Source organism: Microcaecilia unicolor, chromosome 13 (genome assembly GCF_901765095.1).
Source record: "Microcaecilia unicolor chromosome 13, aMicUni1.1, whole genome shotgun sequence".
Taxonomy (NCBI): Eukaryota; Metazoa; Chordata; class Amphibia; order Gymnophiona; family Siphonopidae; genus Microcaecilia; species Microcaecilia unicolor.
Window position 1 is genome coordinate 83,104,527 of NC_044043.1, and position 22,992 is coordinate 83,127,518.

The following is a 22,992-nucleotide window of genomic DNA, read 5'->3' on the forward strand; positions in this document are numbered from 1 at the left end:
CTCTGGGCAAGTCACTTAACCCTCCATTGCCCTGTGTAAGCCGCATTGAGCCTGCCATGAGTGGGAAAGTGCGGGGTACAAATGTAACAAAAATAAAATAGATACTATTGGAGATTCTACATGGAATGTTGCTACTATTGGAGATTCTACATGGAATGTTGCTACTATTGAGATTCTACATGGAATGTACTAGCAACATTCCATGTAGAAGGCTGCATAGGCTTCTGTTTCTGTGAGTCTGACGTCCTGCACGTACATGCAGGACGTCAGACTCGCAGAAGCCTGTGCGGCCACATTGGTGATCTGCAAGGGCCGACTTCTACATGGAATGTTGCTAGTGGAATAGCAACATTCCATGTAGAATCTCAAATAGTAGCAACAGTGGAGGAGTGGCCTAGTGGTTATGGTGGTGGACTTTGGTCCTGGGGAACTGAGTTCGATTCCCACACTTCAGGCACAGGCAGCTCCTTGTGACTCTGGGCAAGTCACTTAACCCTCCATTGCCCCATGTAAGCCGCATTGAGCCTGCCATGAGTGGGAAAGCGCGGGGTACAAATGTAACAATAATAAAAAAATTGTAAAAATAGGTGGAACACCTTATTTCATCATCAGTCCGATATCGTTCTTGAATTTCTTACTTATTTTTATCATGAAAATCGTCAATTTTGTTTGTATCATTATAATGTTTATAACAGGAGGAGTAGCCTAATGGTTAGTGCAGTGGGCTTTGATCCTGGCAACCTGGGTTCGATTCCCACTGCAGCTCCTAGTGATTCTGGGGAAGTTACTTAACCCTCCGTTGCCCCTGGCACAAAAAACTTAGATTGTGAGCCCCCTAGGGACAGAGAAAGTACCTGCATATGTGTACAGCGCTGCGTACATCTAGTAGTGCTAAAGAAATGATTAGTAGTAGTAGTAGGGTCAGGGCTTTTTTTTTTTGAGGGGATACTGAGTACCGACACCTTTTCCATTGTCTGCTAAAATTGACCCATGGACCCCATGTTTTAATGATTAGAGCTCAGGCTCTACACACCAATTCTGTCTTGTAATAGATTCTGTGACTGGTTGCAGGGGGCCTGGCTATTATAGGGTGGGTCCCTCAGTGATCACCCCACCCCTGAAGGGTGGCCTAGCATTTGCTAGAGAAAACACTGAGTAGGGTCATGTAGATATTTGAAAGGGACTTGGAGGGAAACATGGAGGTCCTGTAAGAAGGTGCTACACATGATGGCTGGGTGTTCTCAAAGGTATGAAATTGATGTCAGAGGTAGAAATCTGTTGATATGTACATTGGTATGAAAATACAATCTAGGTATGGTGAACAATTCCTGTTTGAATTGAACCAAGTCCTTCACCCCTTGCTTCCATTCCCCCCCCCCCCACATCAAGGGTGCCTCCTTTCCCCCACTTTCTGCAGGACGAGTACTGAGGTTCTATCTCTTAGTGAAAGTTTGGGGGTAAACCTCACAGGCATAGGAGCCAACTTTTCAAAATGATTGGGGGTGTTCCTCCCCTCCTCCCCCTCCCCTCCAGGCCTCCCTCCCTCCGAGGTCCAGGCCTCCTTCCCTCGCCCCCCTCCCTCCCTTCGAGTTCCAGGCCCCCCTCCCTCCCGCCCTCCCTCCGAGTTCTGAATTTTAAAAGTCATCTTACCTCGGGGTCCCAGCGGCATCAGTGAAAGGCGAGCAGGCTCAGCGCTTCAGCCTCCCCTTCTCTCTCAGCTCTGGTCCCGCCCTTGCGGAAACATGAAATGAGGGCGGGACCAGAGCTGAGAGAGAAGGGAAGGCTGAAGCGCCGAGCCTGCTCGCCTTTCATTGCTGCCGTCGGGACCCCGAGGTAAGATGACTTTTAAAATTCTGGGCGGCACGCAGAAAGGTGAGAGCAGACCGGCGGAGGACTGAGGGAGAAGAGGGCGGGCACCGGGCAGGTCGGGCTGGCGAAGGAAACTTCCGGTTCCGGCGGGTGAAATATTGGGGGTGCTCGAGCACCCACAGCACCCACGGAGTCGGCGCCTATGCTCACAGGTCACAGGAAATGGCCTTTAGTTTAAGGCAGAAATGATCCCCTCAGTGACTAATCTAATGTGGTTAGCTCCAGAAGTCTGCTCACCATGCCAAAATGAGGCTACTGAATTCGTGGAAATTTCCACGGTCTCCTCATTTTTCTTCATCCCAAACATCAATATAAGCAATGTCCCATAACAAGAATCCTATTTTAATCTTGTAGTATGTGCTAGGCACAGTAGTCCTTTTGCATAATTGTCACGTTCAGGATTAAATACCTCAGCTATTTCTTTGGAAAATTAAGTTTTTGCCCAGCTAGGCAAATAAGGGAACACAGCTACTGCCATTGTTCCCTTCCCCCTCCCCCATCCAGGTTCTGTATTTTCACATCTGCAGCTGTTCAGGTACAAGTGAAAATCTGATACCAGGACCGGCTTAACAGCAGAGCCCTTGAGGCACTGTTTTAGGGTGCCAACAGCCCAACTCCCCAGCTCACCTCCATATTTGTTTGCTCTCATTGCTTTCTGTGCAGGGGGCCATGCAGCACATTTGAAATGGGAATAGGCATTTCTGTTTCTTATAAGGAAAATGGGGACTAGGTGATTGGGTGTGGAGTATGAGTAAGGCTGAGACACAAGTATGCAGAAAAACTTGGAGCCGGGGGATAACAGGGTGCCGTGCCAACTTGCCCTGCACCCACCTACGTGCATGTGCGGCTCCCAGCTATCACGGGAGCTGCAAGGAGTATAGTGATTTCATCGCTGCACATCGGAACCTAGGAGGCTGATGGCAGTCGGTTGCAGCAGTTAACAGGCAGCCCCCACAATGCACAACCCCCCCCCCTTTTTATGAGTGCATCTCGGCATCCCATCCCACCCACCCCAGAACAGCTCAACCTTCGAGCAACAGCTGTCACAGCGGCGGGATTACCCGAGCCAGAAAGGAACGGGACGGACTAGAGACTGAGATCGAATGAGAGAGGGGTGCCCTGCTTGCAGGGCCGGTGTACCCCTGCGGGGCAGTGCACGGCTCATGCTCGAGCCTGTGTGGATGTGGAATGGGGCCACCTTGCTTCATGATGGGCGCCACCCAACACCACACTCATCGTGTGACAATGAAGACGGCTTTGCTGTATCACATGGCGGGCCTACACAACGGTTAATAAAGTACCAGATGACTTGGGTACGAAGTTGTTTTTAGTACTTCTTGTTCTACACCACTCAAGATTTTGAAGACCTCAATCATATCTCCCCTCATCCGTCTCTTTTCCAAGCTGAAGAGCCCTAACTTCTTTAGCCTTTCCTCACACGAAATGAGTTCCATCCCCTTTATCATTTTGGTTGCTCTTTGAACCTTTTCTAATTCCGCTGTATCTTTCTTGAGAGACAGCGACCAGAATTGAACACAATACTCAAGGTGCGGATGTACCATGGAGTGATACAAAGGCATTATAGTATTTTTCCATCTTATTCACCATCCCTTTCCTAATAATTCCTAGCATCCTATTTGCTTCCTTGGCCGTCGCCGCACACTGAGCAGAAGATTTCAGTGTATTATCTACAATGATACGTAGATCTTTTTCTTGAGTGCTGACCCCCAAGGTGGACCCTAGTATCCGGTAACTATGATTCAGATTATTCTTTCCAATGTGCATCGCATTACAGTAGTCCAAGTGCGGAACACTCAACATCTGGATTACAAGAGCAAACGTTTGTTGATCAATTAAGGTTCTTATTAGCTGAAGTTGCTTTTAATCTGAATATAGTCTTACACCATAATTGATTCACGTAATTATTTTTCCTAGATAAACACAGCTAGACTTGTACCATAGTGATCAGTATTTTATCCTTCCATTACACATGGTGGTAAGAGCCAAGCTTATCTAGAAAGTAGCACACCTTTAAATTGACTTTGAACCTTGAAGTAGCAGCCATTTTGATAATGGAGCCGGCATGAGCAAGAGTGACTGGGGATCGCTCCTTCCCCAACTGCACCACTAGACAACCAATTGTAATAAGGTAGGATCGGGAGGGGTCCAGGTGGAGGCATAATTCTGTTCAGGGGGGGAGGAAGTGGGAGCTTCTCTTGTTCTGGGGGGGGGGGGGGTGAAGAAAGGAAGGGAGGGGTCCATAGCACTGTTTAGGGACCAAAACTGAGCAAAGAAATTGAGTCACAGATACAGTTTCAGCCAAAACTGAAAAAAGTGGTTTTGGTCACCCTCTAGTCTCCAGTCCAACTCCAACCTATTAGTGCTTTCAAGCAGGAAGACTCTGTTCTCCTCTAGCTACCACTTCTTACATGGCAGGAACTCTTCCTCCAGTCCCTATCCTTGTACCTGATTGGAGAGGCCTGCCTTCCTCATTAGAGTGTGGCTGCTTCTGGGATTCAGGTGTTTTCTGTCTTCTTCAGCCTTCCTTTACAGGACTTGATTTTATGGTTAAGGGTGGTGGCCCTTCCTTAAGGTTACCATACGTCTGGATTTACCTGGACATATCCTCTTTTTGAGGACATGGCTGGGTTATCCAGGCGGGTTTTTCCAGCCTGCCCGTTTGTCTGGATTTGCGGACGAACGGGCTGGCTGGCGGGGGTGGGCGGGCCTCAGGGGTGTCCTATCCTCCCCTCCCATCCCCTACCTTACTGTGGTGCCCTGGTGGTCTAACGACCTCTTCAGGGCAGGAAAGAGCCCCCTCTTTCCTGCCCGGGGCGGCTGTAGACTTCTCTTGCTCCTGGCTCCGATTCAAAATGGCTGCCAAGAGTTCAAGTGCATATTTATAGTATTATATAATATCGCACCTAACTTCTGGGAACACCTCCTGCTCTTCACATAGTCACACCCCTTTGGATTTAGGGACAGATGTTATAGAATAGCGCTTAGGGCAGATGTGAGCATAACATTATATTGTTGCAAAGTAATGTCAGTTATTGAATGTTGATGCTTCATGAAGTACTTAATTTGCATGCGCATCTGCCCTACACACCCAAATTTGGGTGCCCAACCTTGGGGAACCTATATAGAATCCGTAGGTTAACCTTTGTAAGTACTAGCATTCTGAGAATAGTGGAGTGCCGCAGGAATCTGTACTGGGACCAGTGGTGTTTAACATATTTATAAATGATCTGGAAATCGGAACGACGAGTTAGGTGATTATATTTGCAGATGAGACAAAGCTATTCAAGGTTGTTAAAATACATGTGGACTGTGAAAAATTACAGGAAGACCTTAGGAAATTGGAAGACTGGGCATCCAAATGGCAGATAAACTGCAGTGATGCACATCGGGAAGGATAATCCGAATCATGGTTATCTGATGCTAGGGTCCACCTTGGGGACCCAAGAAAAAGATCTTGGCGTAATGCACTGAAATCTTCTGCTCAGTGTGTGGTGGTGGCCAAAAAAGCAAGCAGAATGCTAGGAATTATTAGGAAAGGGATGGTAAATAAGACTGAAAATACTCTAATGCCTCTGTATTGCTCCATGGTGCAATCTCACCTTGAGTATTGCATTCAGTTCTGGTCAAAAAAGGTATGGCGGAATTAGAAAAGGTTCAAAGAAAAGGAACCAAAATGATTAAGGGGATGGAACTCCTCTCATATGAGGAAAGGCTAAAAAGGTTATGGCTCTTCAGATTGGAAAAGAGATGGATGAGGGGAGATACGATTGAGGTCTACAAAATCCTGAGTGGTGTAGAACGAGTAGAAGTGAATCGATTTTTTTTTTTTTTTTTACTCCTTCCAAAAGTACGAAGACTAGGGGACACTCAAGGAAGTTACATGGAAATACTTTTAGAACAAATATGAAGAAATAGTTTTTCATTCAATGAATATTTAAGCTCTAGAACTCTTTTCTGGAGAATGTAGTAACAGTGGTTAGCGTATCTGGGTTTAAAAAAGCTTTGGACAAATTCCTGGAGGAAAAGTCCAAAGTGTGCTATTGAGATAGACATGGGGAAGCCACTGTTTGCCCTGGGATCAGTAGCATGGAATGTTTCTACTATTTGGGTTTCTGCCAGGTACTTGTGACCTGGATTGGCCATTGCTGGAAACAGGATACTGGGCTAGGTGGACCATTGGTCTGACCCAGGATGGCTATTCTTATGTTTTTATGTATACACAAGGGGCACGAAATGCAGGTGCCTCGATTTATAGTATTGTCCTTTTAAGTGCTGGAGAATAGACAGGGCAGTGTTCTTCAATACAAGGTCCGGGGGCCAGTGGTGGCCCATGGACCTCTAGGATGGCCCTCATCATCCATATGGCTTTTTTTTTCTGCTACGCTCTACCTCTCTACCCAAGTTCACAGCAGAAAGAGGGAAGTGGATGGGAGGAAGAGCTTGAAGGGCAAGGCATTTCTCAATAAACCAAGAGAATGCATTTGGAAATGCCCACCTTCTTGAGGATACACCCAATGAAAAGTTTGAAGCCAGATGCCTACATAATAGGGCAGGGGCATGGCCAGACCTCGCGGTGGGAGAGGGCCAGAGCCCAAGGTGGGGGGCGGCAATTTTGGTCTGCTGCTCCCCCCCCCTTCCAACCTACTGCTCCCCCCCAACTGCTGCAGCAAATACCTTGGCTGGCGGGGGTCCCCAACCCTCGCCAGCTGAAGCCTTCTCCTGTGCCGGTCTCCGGCCTGCTTTCTCTTCCCTTCACGTCCTATACACTCTTTAGTGAAACTGCTCAATTTCACTAAAAGGAGCATGCAGGATGTGAGGGGGAAGAGAGAAGGGCAGACAATGCTGGACAAGGCTTCAGGTGGCGGGGTAGCCTATGCCACTAGAATAGTGTCTCACTGTGTGGCATTAGAGTGCTGTTAAAGATAATAAATAGAAATAAAACAAAACCTAGAAAAGAAAATAAGACGATACCTTTTTTATTGGACTAACTTAATACTTACTAACTTACAAACCCATACCCTACCCTAACTCCCCTTCTGAAGGGAATTGGTCCAGTTAGAACATTGCAGGGACTAACCGTATGCTGCTGGGCAGAGCATAATAAACTGAAGGGCATTGCCCCTAAAATCCAGCCATGATGTGAACCTTTTCCAACTTCCAGTTAGTGGAGGAGTGGCCTAGTGGTTAGAGCACTGGCCTTGCAATCCAGAGGTGGCTGGTTCAAATCCCACTGCTGCTCCTTGTGATCTTGGGCAAGTCACTTAACCCTCCATTGCCTCAGGTACAAACTTAGGTTGTGAGTCCTCCTGAGACAGAGAAATATCCAGAGTACCTGAATGTAACTCACCTTGAGCTACTACTGAAAAAGGTGTGAGCAAAATCTAAATAAATTATTTGAGATTCTGTTGATATTATTTGAGATTCTACATGGAATGTTGCTACTATTTGAGATTCTACATGGAATGTTGCTAGTGGAGGAGTGGCCTAGTGGTTAGAGCACTGGTCTTGCAGTCCAGAGGTGGCTGGTTCAAATCCCACTGCTGCTCCTTGTGATCTTGGGCAAGTCACTTAACCCTCCATTGCCTCAGGTACAAACTTAGATTGTGAGCCCTCCTGGGACAGAGAAATATCCAGAGTACCTGAGTGGCCTAGTGGTTAGGGTGGTGGACTCTGGTCCTGGGGAACTGAGTTTGATTCCCACTTCAGGCACGGGCAGCTCCTTGTGACTCGGGGCAAGTCACTTAAAGCTCCATTGCCCCAGGTACAAATAAGTACCTGTATATGTAAGCCGCATTGAGCCTGCCATGAGTGGGAAAGCGTGGGGTACAAATGTAACAAAAAAAAAAATGTAACTCGCCTTGAGCTACTACTGAAAAAGGCATGAGCAAAATCTAAATTAATAAATATGTATTGCAAAATCTTAGTTTAATAGCTATCAGGTAATCCTGCATTGCCATCTTGTGGAGCACCATGGAATTACTGGTAAATCCATTTTTCTGCACTGTGTTAAGGGTGAACTGAATTGGCAGTCCCTGCTCTAGTCAAAGACAAGATCAGTAATGGGTCTCAGAATTCAAGAAAGCACAAAAGGATCCCTCAGCAGAGGGGAAGTAAAAGTAGTTTCAGATAAGTAAGACTTGCAACATTGTAGCAGGAAAAGAAAATGGAAAGAATGGATTTTGTCTGCCGCTGTATGCCATGTTTGTTTGAAAGCTGTATCTGTGAAAAAGTATTTTAGTGGGAAAAGTTTGCATATTTGCATCAGCAAATAGACTGTGACTTAGAACGGGACAATTCTCAATGCAGCTCCTTTTGATATTCTAAGCAGTATGTGTGAGGGCTGGTTTTAGACATGCAGGGACCCAGGGCAGAAATTAAGGAGGGGACCCCGCCCCCCCCCGATCCCCTTTCCTCCCTGTTCCCCTCCCAATTTCCCTACCCCCCATTACTACCACACATAAGACAAATGTAAATGACTTCTTCATACAGCAATGCCTAATGATCGTACTGGAAAACACACAATCTTCATCCCTTCCGACCCTCCACATATACCTCATTCGATCACTATACAACTTTGTATTTGCTATCAACCGACTGGGCAAATGTCTTGACGGTACTATGTAAGCCACATTGAGCCTGAAAATAGGTGGGAAAATGTGGGATACAAATGCAACAAATAAATAAAACATAGACAGACCTTCACTAAATGTGGAGGAGTGGCCTAGTGGTTAGGGTGGTGGACTCTGGTCATGGAGAACGGAGGAACTGAGTTCGATTCCCACTTCAGGCACAGGCAGCTCCTTGTGACTCTGGGCAAGTCACTTAACCCTCCATTGCCCCATGTAAGCCGCATTGAGCCTGCCATGAGTGGGAAAGCGCAGGGTACAAATGTAACAAAAATAAAATAGATACTATTGGAGATTCTAAATGGAATGTTGCTACTATTGGAGATTCTACATGGAATGTTGCTATTCCACTAGCAACATTCCATGTAGAAGCCTCCGCGACCGCATTGGTGATCTGCAAGGGCCGACTTCTACATGGAATGTTGCTAGTGGAATAGCAACATTCCATGTAGAATCTCAAATAGTAGCAACAGTGGAGGAGTGGCCTAGTGGTTAGGGTGGTGGACTTTGGTCCTGGGGAACTGAGGAACTGAGTTAGATTCCCACTTCAGGCACAGGCAGCTCCTTGTGACTCTGGGCAATCACTTAACCCTCCCATTGCCCCATGTAAGCCGCATTGAGCCTGCCATGAGTGGGAAAGCGCAGGGTACAAATGTAACAAAAATAAAATAGATACTATTGGAGATTCTACATGGAATGTTGCTACTGTTGAGATTCTACATGGAATGTTGCTATTCCACTAGCTACATTCCATGTAGAAGGCTGCACAGGCTTCTGTTTCTGTGAGTCTGACGTCCTGCACGTACGTGCAGGACGTCAGACTCACAGAAGCAGAAGCCTGCGCGGCCACATTGGTGATCTGCAAGGGCCGACTTCTACATGGAATGTTGCTAGTGGAATAACAACATTTCATGTGTAGAATCTTAAATAGTAGCAACAGTGGAGGAGTGGCCTAGTGGTTAGGGTGGTGGACTCTGGTCATGGGGAACTGAGGAACTGAGTTCGATTCCCACTTCAGGCACAGCTCCTTGTGACTCTGGGCAAGTCACTTAACCCTCCATTGCCCCAGGTACAAATACCTGTAAGCCGCATTGAGCCTGCCATGAGTGGGAAAGCGCGGGGTACAAATGTAACTAAAAAAAAAAAAAATACAGTACAAGAGATCAGTGGAGGAGTGGCCTAGTGGTTAGAGCACTGCTCTTGCAATCCAAAGGTGGCCTGTTCAAATCCCACTGCTGCTCCTTGTGATCTTGGGCAAGTCACTTAACCCTCCATTCTCTCAGGTACAAACTTAAGATTGTGAGCCCTCCTGGGACAGAGAAATGTCCAGTGTACCTGAATGTAACTCACCTTGAGCTGCTACTGAAAAAGGTGTGAGCAAGATCTAAATAAATAAATAAAATTAGAAATAGAAGACCAAAATTGAGCTGGAAACCCCAAGAAGTTAAACTTGGCAAATACTGCGGGAATTGGTATTAAGCATGATTCTCTAAAGGGCACATGCTGTTTATAGACTTGTGCATAGTGCCAATTTTTTCCAACGCCTAAATTTGAGCAGAATTTACTGAATGTGGGCCATATATATTTATTTATTTGTTGCATTTGTAGCCCACATTTTCCCACCTATTTGCAGGCTCAATGTCGCTTACATAGTACAGTAGAGGCGATCGCCAATACCAATATGAAACAAATACAAAGTGAGTAATGATCAGTGTGGTAGACATATTGGGTTTAAGGAGGAGGGAGAGTTGGGTTATGTCCAGTATGAGCTTTTATATTGTTGTGTTGAGTTGCAGGGATGAGGCATTCAGGTTGGATCGTTGGGATATGCTTTTTCGAACACGTTAGTCTTTAGGAGTTTCCGGAAGTTTAGGTGATCGTATGTTGTTTTCACGGCGATTGGTAATGTGTTCCATAGTTGCGTGCTTATGTATGAGAAGCTGGATGCGTAAGTTGATTTGTATTTGAGTCCTTTGTAGATCGGGTGGTGGAGATTTAGATATGTTCGTGGTTGATCTAGTTGTGTTTCTGGTTGGTAGGTCTATGAGGTCTGTCATGTATCCCGGGCCATTGCCGTAGATGATTTTATGAACCAGGGTGCAGATTTTGAACGCAATACGTTCTTTGATTGGGAGCCAGTGTAGGTTTTCTGGTAGAAGTTTGGCGCTTTTGAATCTTGTTTTTCCGAATATAAGCCTGGCTGCTGTGTTTTGAGCAGTTTGGAGTTTCTTAATGATTTGTTCTTTACATCCCGCATAGATTCCATTACAGTAGTGTAGATGGCTTAGTACTATGGATTGTACCAAGTTGCGAAATATTTCCCTCGGGGAAAAAAGGTTTCACTCGTTTGAGTTTCCTCATTGAGTGAAACATTTTCTTTTCTAATGCGTAAATGCAAGGGGATCGTACACTTGGGTAGAGCACGAGTGCTTTGTCAGTAGCAGGTGTAAATGCACCTAACTGCGGCATTTTAGTGCATAATACAGTATTCTCGAAAGGAAGTGTAAGCCTTAACGTTTGTAACTTACAGACAGTGGCGTACCAAGGGTGGGGCGGTGGAGGCGGTCCGCCCTAGGTGCACGCTGTTGGGGGGGGGGGGGGATGTGCCGCGCGCCTGTCGGCTCCACTGGTTCCCTGCTTCATTTGCCCCGGAACAGGTTACTTCCTGTTCCGGGGCAGAGGGAGCAGGGAGCCAGCGGAGCCGAGAGCCGCACGGCTGCTCCCAGCAGCTAAAAATGCACCTGGGGGGGGGTTTGATGCACCGGGGGGTGTCATTTCGTCAGGGGGGGGTGCGCATCGGCGATCCGCCCCGGGTGGCAGCCGACCTAGGATCGTCACTGCTTACAGAATATGGTGTTATGCACTAAAATGCTACAATTAAGTGTGTACATTTACATCTGCTTTTGACATGGCGTAAGTGGAGGCACATAACCGTAAGCGTGTAAATGGCGATTTCCTCTAATATTGTATAGCGGAATCTTGGTGTCCTTTTATAGCATTTAAACTCAATGTGCTGCCTCTAGACCCCTAACTGTGGCACCCAGTTAAAGAATTGCCCCATAAATGGTGCTACCAGATGACGGCAATGACTTAGACCATGCCTCCTCCAACCTTCCCTATGCTTATCCTTACCCCATCCCTGATTATCTCAATCTAGCCTAATACTAACATCTCCTCCTACCTCCTCCAACCCCTCTCCCTAGGAGTGGCCTAGTGGTTAGGGTGGTGGACTCTGGTCCTGGGGAACTGAAGAACATAGTAACATAGTAGATGACGGCAGAAAAAGACCTGCACGGTCCATCCAGTCTGCCCAACAAGATAACTCATATTTGCTGCTTTTTGTGTATACCCTACTTTGATTTGTACCTATGCTCTTCAGGGCACAGACCGTATAAGTCTGCCCAGCACTATCCCCGCCTCCCAACCACCAGCCCCTCCTCCCAACCACCGGCTCTGGCACAGACCGTATAAGTCGGCACAGGATTCCTTTATGCTTATCCCACGCATGTTTGAATTCCGTTACCGTTTTCATTTCCACCACCTCTCGCGGGAGGGCATTCCAAGCATCCACTACTCTCTCCGTGAAAAAATACTTCCTGACATTTTTCTTGAGTCTGCCCCCTTCAATCTCATTTCATGTCCTCTCGTTCTACCATCTTCCCATCTCCGGAAAAGGTTCATTTGCGGATTAATAGCTTTCAAATATTTGAACGTCTGTATCATATCACCCTTGTTTCTCCTGAGTTCGATTCCCACTTCAGGCACAAGCAGCTCCTTGTGACTCTGGGCAAGTCACTTAACCCTCCATTGCCCCAGGTACAAATAAGTACCTGTATATGTAAGCCGCATTGAGCCTGCCATGAGTGGGAAAGCGCGGGGTACAAATGTAACTAAAATAAAAATATAATATTACCTATCCACACATCCCCATTACTCTGCTAAGCTTAGCCTGTTTCTCTCTGCATTATACTTTGCAATTCTACTACTATGTGAGCCGCATTGAACCTGCTATGAGTGGGAAAGCGCAGGGTACAAATGTAACAAAAATAAAATAGATACTATTGGAGATTCTACATGGAATGTTGCTACTACTGGAGATTCTACATGGAACGTTGCTATTCCACTAGCAAGGCTGCGCAGGCTTCTGTTTCTGTGAGTCTGACGTCCTGCACGTATGTGCAGGACGTCAGACTCACAGAAGCAGAAGCCTGCGCGGCCACATTGGTGATCTGCAAGGGCCGACTTCTACATGGAATGTTGCTAGTGGGACTCTGGGCAAGTCACTTAACCCTCCATTGCCCAGGTACAAATAAGTACCTGTATATGTAAGCCGCATTGAGCCTGCCATGAGTGGGAAAGCGCGGGGTACAAATGTAAAAAATAAATACATGACGTGGACTCTTTCTCCCTTCCCTCTAAGGAGCTATGACAGCTGTTTCCCACCTGGGAAATGAAAGACCTGAGTTGGCCCCAGTGATGCTGATTTCTGTTGGACTTTTAAAGCAATTGTGAGGGCAATTTTCAAAGTTCTTTCCCATGGGTAAAACAGTGTTTTAGTTGTAGAAATGCCCATCCTCTATGCAGGTAAAAGTACACAGGCACTACCATTTCATAGTAACATAGTAAATGACGGCAGATAAAGACCTTGTACGGTCCTTCCAGTCTGCCCAATAAGATAAACTCATTTACATGGTATGTGATACTTTATATGGTTTGTCCTTGCCTTTCTCAGGGCACAGACCGTAGAAGTCTGCTCAGCATTGTTCTTGTACTAAAAGTTTTGAAGATTCTGGAATCCTAAAGAGTTACAAGATTACGGAATCCCAATTAGTAGCAACATTCCATGTAGAACCCCAAAGAGTAACATAGTAAATGACGGCAGATAAAGACCTGAACGGTCCATCCAGTCTGCCCAAAAAGATAAACTTATTTTACATGGTATGTGATACTTTATATGTATACCCAAGTTTGATTTGTCCTTGCCATTCTCAGGGCACAGACCGTAGAAGTCTGCCCAGCACTGCTTTTGCTTCCCAATAACCGGTGTTGCCACCCAATCTCCGCTAAGGTTCCGTGGATCAATTCCTTCTAAACAGGATTCCTTTGTGTTTATCCCACGCGTGTTTGAATTCCATTACAGTTTTCATCTCCACCACCTCCTGCGGGAGGGCATTCCATGTATCCACCACCCTCTCCATGAAAAAAAAACACTTCCTGACATTAGTCCTGAGTCTGCCCCCCACTTTCAACCTCAATTCATGTCCTCTAGTTCTACCGCCTTCCCGTCTCCGGAAAAGGTTTATTTGCGGATTAATACCTTTCAAATATTTGAACGTCTGTATCACGTCACCCCTGTTTCTCCTTTCCTTCAAGGTATACATGTTCAGGTCGACAAGTCTCTCCTTGTACGGTTTGCAACGTAAATCCCATACCATTTTCGTAGCTTTTCTTTGCACCGCTTCGTCTTTTTACATCTTTAGCAAGATACGGCCTCCAAAACTGAACACAATATTTCAAGTATTTTCATGTATGTTACCTGTTATGGGGGGGAGATTCCTGGAGGAGGGATTTGGAACAATATGCATATTTCAGAATTTTCACAAGTGGGTGCATATTTTCATTCAGAAAAAAGATTTGCCACCATCTTCTGGTTTACATATGTGCAAATAAACTCTCTCTGGGATAACATTCAAAGTGAAATTTCATACACATTATGAATATCTTGAAAACATAGGTGGACAACTGGTCCATGGCCCCACCACACTTTTGCCCAACACATCACCAAAAATTAGAAAAGTCACAGGTGGGCCCAGTAATTGCTTTGTTCAGCTCTTTCAATGAAAAGGATCTTCCTCTGCCTTTGATAAATCCTGCAAAGTCCACATAGTGAAATCCTATATAATAATTCTCACCACCAACGTTCCAATGTGCCTGCCTGTGTCTGTGGCGCCTTCGGAGTTGCTGAACTAGGCTCAGTAGCCAGGCTGACGTCACTCACAGCTGAGCAAGTGGCAGGGAGCGGCGGCGGTGGCGCATCAAACAATGACCCTCCTCTCCCCTGCTCCCCCTCTAGCCACTCATGTCCTGTGACCCTCCTCTCCCCCTTCCCCCCCTGCAGCCACCCATGTCCAGTGACCCTGCTCTCTCACCTGCCCCTCCTTCATCCACCCAGGTTGTGTAACCAATTCTTTGGGGCAGGCAGGAAAGATCCACGGTCCTGCCTGCCCACTGCTGATGCTGGTGCTGACGCTCCCCCACTGCCGGATCGCTGTTCAAAATGGCCGCCGATACTTACAAGGACGGCCTCCAAGACTTCAGCAGAAGTCTCGGCAGCCATTTTGAACAGCGATCCGGCAGCGGGGGAGCGTCTCAGCGCCAGCAGCAGGCAGGCAGAACGGGGTATCTTTCCTGCCTGCCCCGAAGAATTGGTTACACAACCTGGGTGGATGAAGGAGGGGCAAGTGAGAGAGCAGGGTCATTGAACATGGGTGGCTGCGGGGGGGGGGGGGAGAGGAGGAAGGTGGGACCCTGAAACTGGGAGGGAGGGGGGAGGGACCCTGGCAGGGGGAGGGGGGACCCTGGCACACACTCTCATTCTCACACACACACTCGCACCTAGTCTCAATCTCTTTCTGTCACACACACACACACACACCCTCGCACATTCACTCTCTCTCTCACACACACTCACTCTCACACACACTCTCTCAAACATACACACTTCGAGGAAAACCTTGCTAGCGCCCGTTTCATTTCTGACAATAAGAGCACCAGCTTCAAGAGCCTTATGTAGACGAGTGACAGGCAGATTTCGAGTATGAACTGTGTGTTGACTCTTGGCTTTGTTTTGCAGTGCTGTCAATTCTCAGACTGTGAACGGTGCCACACCCCTCTACCTGTCCTGCCAAGAAGGACATCTGGAGGTAATACAGTATTTAGTGAAAGACTGTGAAGCAGACCCCCACCTCCGAGCCAATGATGGAATGACACCCCTACACGCAGCAGCCCAGATGGGGCATAGTACAGTCATAGTGTGGCTGGTGAGTATGGTCCTTCTATTAACCCTAGATCTATCAGTGATTGGATTTTCATGTACTCCACAGTGGCAGTATAATCAGTTACTGTTTGGGAACAGCTCACCTACTGCCCTTGAATTGCCACTGACTTTTTTTTTCTATTTATTGTATTTATTAAATTTTGATATTCTAGCTAGATCAAAAGCCATAAGGTTGGTGAACATATTAAAAGAGAAGAATGCATTATAATTAACACACATAAATATACCATCAATAGCCAATTCAAAATGCATCCTCAATAAAAGACTATTTTCGATATGACGTCCAATTTTGGGCATTTTGCGAAAAACATCCAAAAATCCAGTAGTGAATGCGGCCATTTTCCAACTTTTTTGTTTTGAAAATGGTCATTTGTTAGATGTTTTTGTGCTGTGTATCTATCTTTTTGGACCATTTTCGGACAAAAAAAAAAATCCAAGGGAAAGACTCACAAAGACAAGCCATTGGGATGTATTTGGGGGGGGGGCAGCATTCCTAGTAAACTTGCCACATAGACATCCCAGCAGAGCAGTGGGGCACTGTAGTGGACTTTACATAAAGGGTTCCAGGTACACATCTCACCGTTACCCCCTTATGTTTTACTAGCCGTTGAGCCCATAAAAACGGGCTAGTAAAGGAAGGGGGGGGGGTTGAAAAGCCCCCCCCCCCGGATAGGTCGCCGCCGCCGCCCCCCCCCCGAGTCCCCTCCGCCACCCCTCCACCCGGGCCGGGTACGTGGCTTCACTATTCAAACCGCCGGAACGCAGCACACAGCTCATCTGAGCTGCCGTCGGCCTTCCTTCTTCTCTGCGTGTGTTCCGCCCTCGTGTGACGTAACGTCGGCGAGGGCGGGACACAGGCAGGTAAAGAAGGCCGACGGCAGCTCAGATGAGCTGTGTGCTGTGTTCCGCCGGTTTGAATAGTGAAGCCAGGTACCCGGGCCGGGTGGAGGGTGGGTGGCGGCGGCGACTCCGGGTGGGTGGGGGGAGCAGTAGCGGTAACCCTGGGGGGGGGAGCGGTGATGACGGCGGTTCCCTCACTCGCAGGTGCGCAGGTTCCCTCTCTGTCACGCCCCCGTCATCACGCATTGACGCGGGGGCGGGACAGAGAGGGTCTCTACTGCGCATTTGCGAGTGAGTACGCCTCTTGCCATTTATATGTTTGATGGTGATCTCACCCAAACCCTACTGTACTCCACTACAATAGCCCTTTTGTCTGCAGGTGTCACTTATATGTAGGTACAGTAGGTTTTTGGTGGGTTTTGGATAGGGTTACCATATTTTGTCCCCCAAAAAGGAGGACACATGCCCTGCCCCACCACACACCCCACCCCGCTCCCTGTCATGCCCTCGCTCCGCCCCTGTCACATTTTCCCCTCCCCCGTCACCCCCCTCCCCTTACCTTACTACTGCCCTGGTGGTCTAGTGACCTCTTCGGGGCAGGAAAGAGCCCCCCTCTTTCCTGCCCGGAGCGCTGCCCTGCATGCATCCTTCCTGTTGGTGATCTCAGCGCCGATTCAAAATGGCCGGCGAGAGTTGAAGTCTCGCGAGGTCACGTCAACTCTCGGCGGCCATTTTGAATCGGCGCAGAGCTGAGCAACACGAAGGATGCATGCAGGGCAGCGCTCCGGGCAGGAAAGAGGGGGCTCTTTCCTGCCCCGAAGGAGGAAGAAGTCACTAGACCACCAGGGCACTAGTAAGTAAGGGGAGGCTAGCAACCTGCCCGTTTGTCCAGATTTCTGGACAAACGGGCAGATTCAGTGAGTGTGAGATAAGGGAACAGTCTCAGGGTCTGAAGCTTCCCAGCCCTGTATGTTAACTTCTGTGTTATGAGATACTGAGGAATGTTCTACTGCAGAGGAGTAAGAAAGAAGCTTAATGGTTAGAGCGGTGGACTGAAGCCCAGGGAAGCCCGGTTCAAATCCCACTGCAGTTTCTTGTGATCTTGGGCAAGTCACTTAACTCTCCATTGCCTCGGGTATATACTCAGATTGGAAGCCCTCCAGGGAGAGAAAAATATGTACTGTACCTGAATGTACACTGCTTACTACTGCTGATCATTTCTGTAGCGCTACTAGATGTACTCAGTGCTGTACACATATGCAGGTACTTTCTCTGTCCCTAGGGGGCTCACAATCTAAGGTTTTTGTGCCTGGGGCAGTGGAGGCTTAAGTGAGTTGCCCAAGGTCACAAGGAGCTGCAGTGGGAACTGAACCCAGGTTGCCAGGATCAAAGTCTGCTGCACTAGCCACAAGGCTACTCCTCCACTAGCAACATTCCATGTAGAATCTCCAATAGGGAAAGGGGACTTGATATACTGCCTTTCTGTGGTTTTTGCAACTACATTCAAAGCGGTTTACATAGTATATACAGGTACTTATTTGTACGGGGGTCAATGGAGAGTTAAGTGACTTGCCAAGGTCACAAGGAGCTGCAGTGGGAATCAAACCCAGGTTGCCAGGATCAAAGCCCACTGCACTAATCATTAGGCCACACCTCCCTGCTATAGCTTTCAGGCTTGCAGACAGTATATGGTAAGTAAATGCACCTCACCGCCTCTTGTAGTCCTTCCAGGGTCTCATCTCTCATCTGTCCATTGCCAAGCAAACTCCAGACTGAGACTTCGCTCTTCCCTCTCCCCCCCCCCCCCCTTTCCTTCTTTTGCAGATGAGTTTTACGGATGTCAGCCTCTCTGACCAGGACCAGGACGGAGCCACAGCCATGCATTTTGCAGCCAGTCAGGGTCATGCCAAAGTTCTCAGCTGGCTCCTACTTCACGGAGGGGAGATCAGCACAGATAAGTGGGGTGGGACCCCACTGCACGACGCTGCGGAGAATGGAGAGCTGGAGGTAACCCGCTCTCATTGATTTTTGTTTGCCGTCTTCAGTACTTCAAAAAGTGTATGGTTTGCTTTTATGCATATACATATTTAGGGGAGGCATTCCAGGGGGCATATTTTGTGTGGGATCAGAAAATGTGAAATCTAGATCTGTGGTTTCTAAACCTGGGACCCCACCCCCAACCTGTCAGGTTTTCAGGATATCCGTAATGAATATTTAAGAGAGATCTGTATGCACTGCCTCCATGTCACACACATTTATCTCATACGTGTTCATTGTGAATATTCTGAAAACCCAGTGGCGTTCCTAGGGGGTGGGGGCGGTCCGCCCCGGGTGCACGCCACGCGTGCCTGTCCGTCGTTCGTTCCATGCTCCCTCTGCCCCAGAACAGGTTACTTCCTGTTGGGGGCAGAGAGCATGGAACGAACGACGGACAGGCGCGCGCAGCACCCCCCCAGCGGCGTGCACCTAGGCGGGGGTTTTTTTCACGGGGGGGGGGGGGGTTGTCCTTTCGCCAGGGGGGTCAGGGGGTCGTGCTGCACCCGGGGGGCGGGGCACATCGGTGATCTGCCCCGGGTGTCAGCCCCCCTAGGAACGCCACTGTGAAAACCGGACAGGCTGGGGGTTCCCTAGGACAGGTTTGGGACCCATTGGCCTAGATGGATTTCCACAGAAAATCTTTCTGCAAAGAAGTCAGGTGCAAATGTATGTGGGCCAGGGGCGTAGCCAGACACCCAATTTTGGATGGGCCTGAGCCCAAGATGGGTGGGCAGAAGAACTCCGCCTTGTCCCACAAGCGATTTGGTCTCTCCCTCTCTCGCCTGCATGCCATATGGTCTCTCAAACATTCCCCCTCCCCTGCCTACCTTTTAAATAGCAGATTTTCACCGACAGCGAGCAGCAACTAATACACACTGCTCATGTTGGCCCCACAGCCTTCCCGCTGATGTAACTTCCTGTTTCCGCATAGGTGGGAATACATCAGAGAGAAGGGCCAGGGCAGGCATTATGTATCAGTCGCTGCTCACTGCAGGCAAAGATCTGCTATTTAAAAGGTATGCAAGGAGGGACAGTTGTTGAGAGTTTTCGGCTGGTGGGACTTGGGGATCCATTCCAGCCACATCATAGGTGTGCTGATACTGGGTGAGCCTGAGCCGAAAGTGTGTGGGCCTGGGCCCACCCAAGCCCACCTTGGCTACTCCGCTGGCATAATGTAACCATAATCATTATCTCAAAGCAGGCAGTCTGAAAATTGCCCCATAACGTAGAGGCCCATTTTCTAAGCTGCATAGGGGCCTATGCGTGCCCAACGTACGCCAGTTTGGAACTACTGCATGGCCCGGGTGGTAATTTCATTTTGTACGCGCATCCAATAGGCACTAACTGGGCGGTAATCGGCATTGTATCAACGCTGATGATTACCGCCCGGTTAACACGTGAGACCTTACCGCTAAGTCAATGGGTGGCGGTAAGGTCTCAGGCCCAAAATGGACGCACATCAATTTTCACTTTGCCACACGTCTGTTTTTTTGCCCCCCCCCCCCCCCCCCAAAAGGCCTTTTTTGCAGGTGTGGTGAAAAATGAACCTGCGCGCATCCAATACGTGCGTCTACACCAGCGCAGGCCATTTTTCGGTGCACCTAAGTAAAAGGACCCCATAGTAAATGTCATCATATAAAGACCTGCATGATCCATCTAGTGATTGGATAAAAGTTGCCACCAGTTAATGCGTGAGAACATTCACAGATTTTTATCTTTTATCTTTGAAATTGTTTCTTTGCTAAACCAGCCCTCTACTAATGTAACAACTTTTGAATAATTAGAAAATGATTACTCAATTTATCCATGCATTGATATTGGGATTTGAATACGGAAGATCAAAAGAGAATTCTTCCACTAGCTAAAGCTGCAGCATCCTGCCCAAAACTATTAGATGTTCATTCTGTTTATCTGCTTGTTTCCTTCCATTTGGTATTTCACAAAAATGTCCATGTCTATGTGCAGAGCTAGCCCCAGGATCCCACTGCTGACACCATTTGTAATGGTTCAACACTTGCTGTACCCTTTTGGAGTCATGCAGCCTATTGTTGTCAAGTAGCTCAAGATCTGAGCTTCCAATCACCTGACTCCAATGCAGAAGCTCCCCTAGTTATGATATTAGGGTATCCCTATCATTTTATTTTGCTTTCCCCTTCTCCTTGTACTCCATCTCTCCCAAAGTACAACATGTATGCACAATGTTGTCCTTTTAACCAGGGGCGTATCTGCGTGGGGCCACAGGGGCCTGGGCCCCCGCAGATTTCGCCCTGGACCCCCCTACAACAGACCCTCTCCACCTCCCCCTCCCGCCTGCCACCAACCCGTCGCCGATCTTTGCTGGCGGGGGACCCCAAGCCCCCGCCAGCCGAAGTCCTATCTTCCGTGCAGGATGCAAGTTTCAACGCTTCCTGTTCTTCTGAGTCTGACGTCCTGCACGTACAACGTGCAGAACGTCAGACTCAGAATTTGGAATTCAGTCTGACGTCCTGCGCGTTGTACGTGCAGGACGTCAGACTCAGAAGAACAAGAAGCGTTGAAACTTGCAGCGGCGCAGCCTGCATGGAAGAGAGGACCTCGGCTGGCGGGGGGTTGGGGTCCCCCGCCAGCAAAGGTAAGTGACAGCAGCGGGGGAGGGTGTCATTGGTGGCGAGGGGGGGGTCCGGAAATGGCGGGGGGGGGGGGATCGGTGGCGCCGAGGGGGGGGGGGGGCTAAAATGTGCCCCCTCCCTCTGGCTCTGGCCCCCCCCTACCGCCCGAGTCCAGATACGCCCCTGCTTTTAACATGGAGTCTCTGAGCATGGAAACTATACTTGATTAGGGATAGATCTTTTCTCTAACATATGATTGAACAGCTGCTCTGATTCTGGATGCTGAACTTGCCTGGGTGACTCTCTGTTTCAGTGCTGCCAGATCCTGGTGGTGAACGGTGTGAAGCTGGGAACCCAGGATTGCGATGGCTATACTGCTGCAGACCTGGCAGAATACAACGGGCACAGTCATTGCGCTAAGTATCTTCACACCGTCGAGAACATGGTATAACTGAGCATGCAGATTTGTGCAACTTTAGATCAGTATAAATTTCCAGATTTATACCTTTCTATAAGTGCAAAAAAAAAAAATAAATGAACCATGTTTACAGTGTCTCTACTAGAGAAATAACCCTCCCCCCCCCAAGCTGACACTTAGGGGTCCTTTTTACTAAGGTGCACTGAAAATGGCCTGCTCTAGTGTAGATGTGTGTTTTGGGCATGCGCAGAATTATTTTTCAGCGCACCTACAAAAAATGCCTTTTTAAAAATTTTTTTGCCAAAAAATGGAACTGCATGTCCATTCTGGGTCAGAGACCTTACCGCCAGTCATTGACCTAGCGGTAAAGTCTCACGCGGTAACTGGGTGGTACTAACCTACGCGCATCAAATGCCACTTGGCGCGTGTCCAAAAATAAAAATGATTTTTCGGATGCGTGTATCGGACCTGCGCCAAAAAATGAAATTAATGCAAGAACCACGCGGTAGCCAGGTGGTAACTCCATTTTGGCACACGTTGGGCACGCGTAGGTGCTTACACGGCTTAGTAAAAGGCAGGGGCGTAGCCAGACTTTGGTGGGAGGGGGGTCCAGAGCCCAAGGTGAGGGGGGCACATTTTAGCCCCCCCCCCCGGCTCCGCCGACCCCCCCCCCCCCCGCCATTGCCGCTGCCACCACCACCACCACCAACTTTGACCCCCCCCCCCCGCCGACGACCCTCTCGACCCCCCCCCCGCCACCACTGTCACCTACCTTTGCTGGCGGGAGACCCCCCAACCCCCGCCAGCCGAGGTCCTGTTCTTCCTTCGTTCTGTTTCCGAGTCTGACCTCGGCTGGCAGGGGTTGGGGGTCCCCCGCCAGCAAAGGTAGGTGATGGCGAGGGTGGTTTGAGGGGGGGTCGAGAGGGTCATCGGCGGGGGGTCCAGTGCCAAATCTACGGGGGCCCAGGCCCCCGTGGCCCCACGTAGCTACGCCACTGGTAAAAGGGCCCCTTAGTCTTTCTTTCACACATAGACAATCAGCTTCTCTTTCTGCCACCAGCCTCAACCTTCTCACCTGTTCAGGTGTAGCTACAGCAAAGCAAAACAGTAAAATCCTTTCAGAACTGTGCATTTCCTAAATTGTTCGTATCGTCATCTTTTTTTTTGGGGGGGGGGGGAGGTTAGACTTTTATTTTTCTAGTCTCTCCTTATTCATTCCTTTTTCCTTTTTTCCACATTTTCTCTCCCCTCTGATTTCAAAGTTTTTTTTCTTCTGTTACCCCTTTTGTTCTCTCAGCATTTCCTCTAAGTTTTTCCATCCAGTTGTCACCTTTCTTTTATTTGAAATTGATTCTCTTTCTTTTAGTTTCTCTTTGTCTTGTGTTTTTCTTTATTCTTTATTTCTTAACCCATATTTGCTATTATGGCTGCACTGACAAGCAGAACTAAGCATTTCACAGGCTAAATTCAAAGCATGGAAAGGAAATACAAATTAAATAATAGAAAGGTCCAGTATAGACAGAAAGGAGGGAAGGG

General features: G+C 48.2%; 1 protein-coding gene across 2 annotated transcripts in view; it reads left to right on the forward strand.

Annotated features, from left to right (window-relative positions):
- Window positions 1-22,992, forward strand: part of ESPN (espin) — a 163,526-nt gene that overhangs the window by 27,482 nt on the left and 113,052 nt on the right. The window contains exons 3-5 of one of the 2 annotated variants that reach the window (XM_030186135.1): window positions 15,370-15,556; window positions 18,238-18,420; window positions 21,352-21,483. In XM_030186135.1, the coding sequence (XP_030041995.1) occupies window positions 15,370-15,556; window positions 18,238-18,420; window positions 21,352-21,483 (502 nt within the window). The remainder of the gene's footprint in view (window positions 1-15,369; window positions 15,557-18,237; window positions 18,421-21,351; window positions 21,484-22,992) is intronic. The other variant, XM_030186136.1, reaches the window with a different exon arrangement.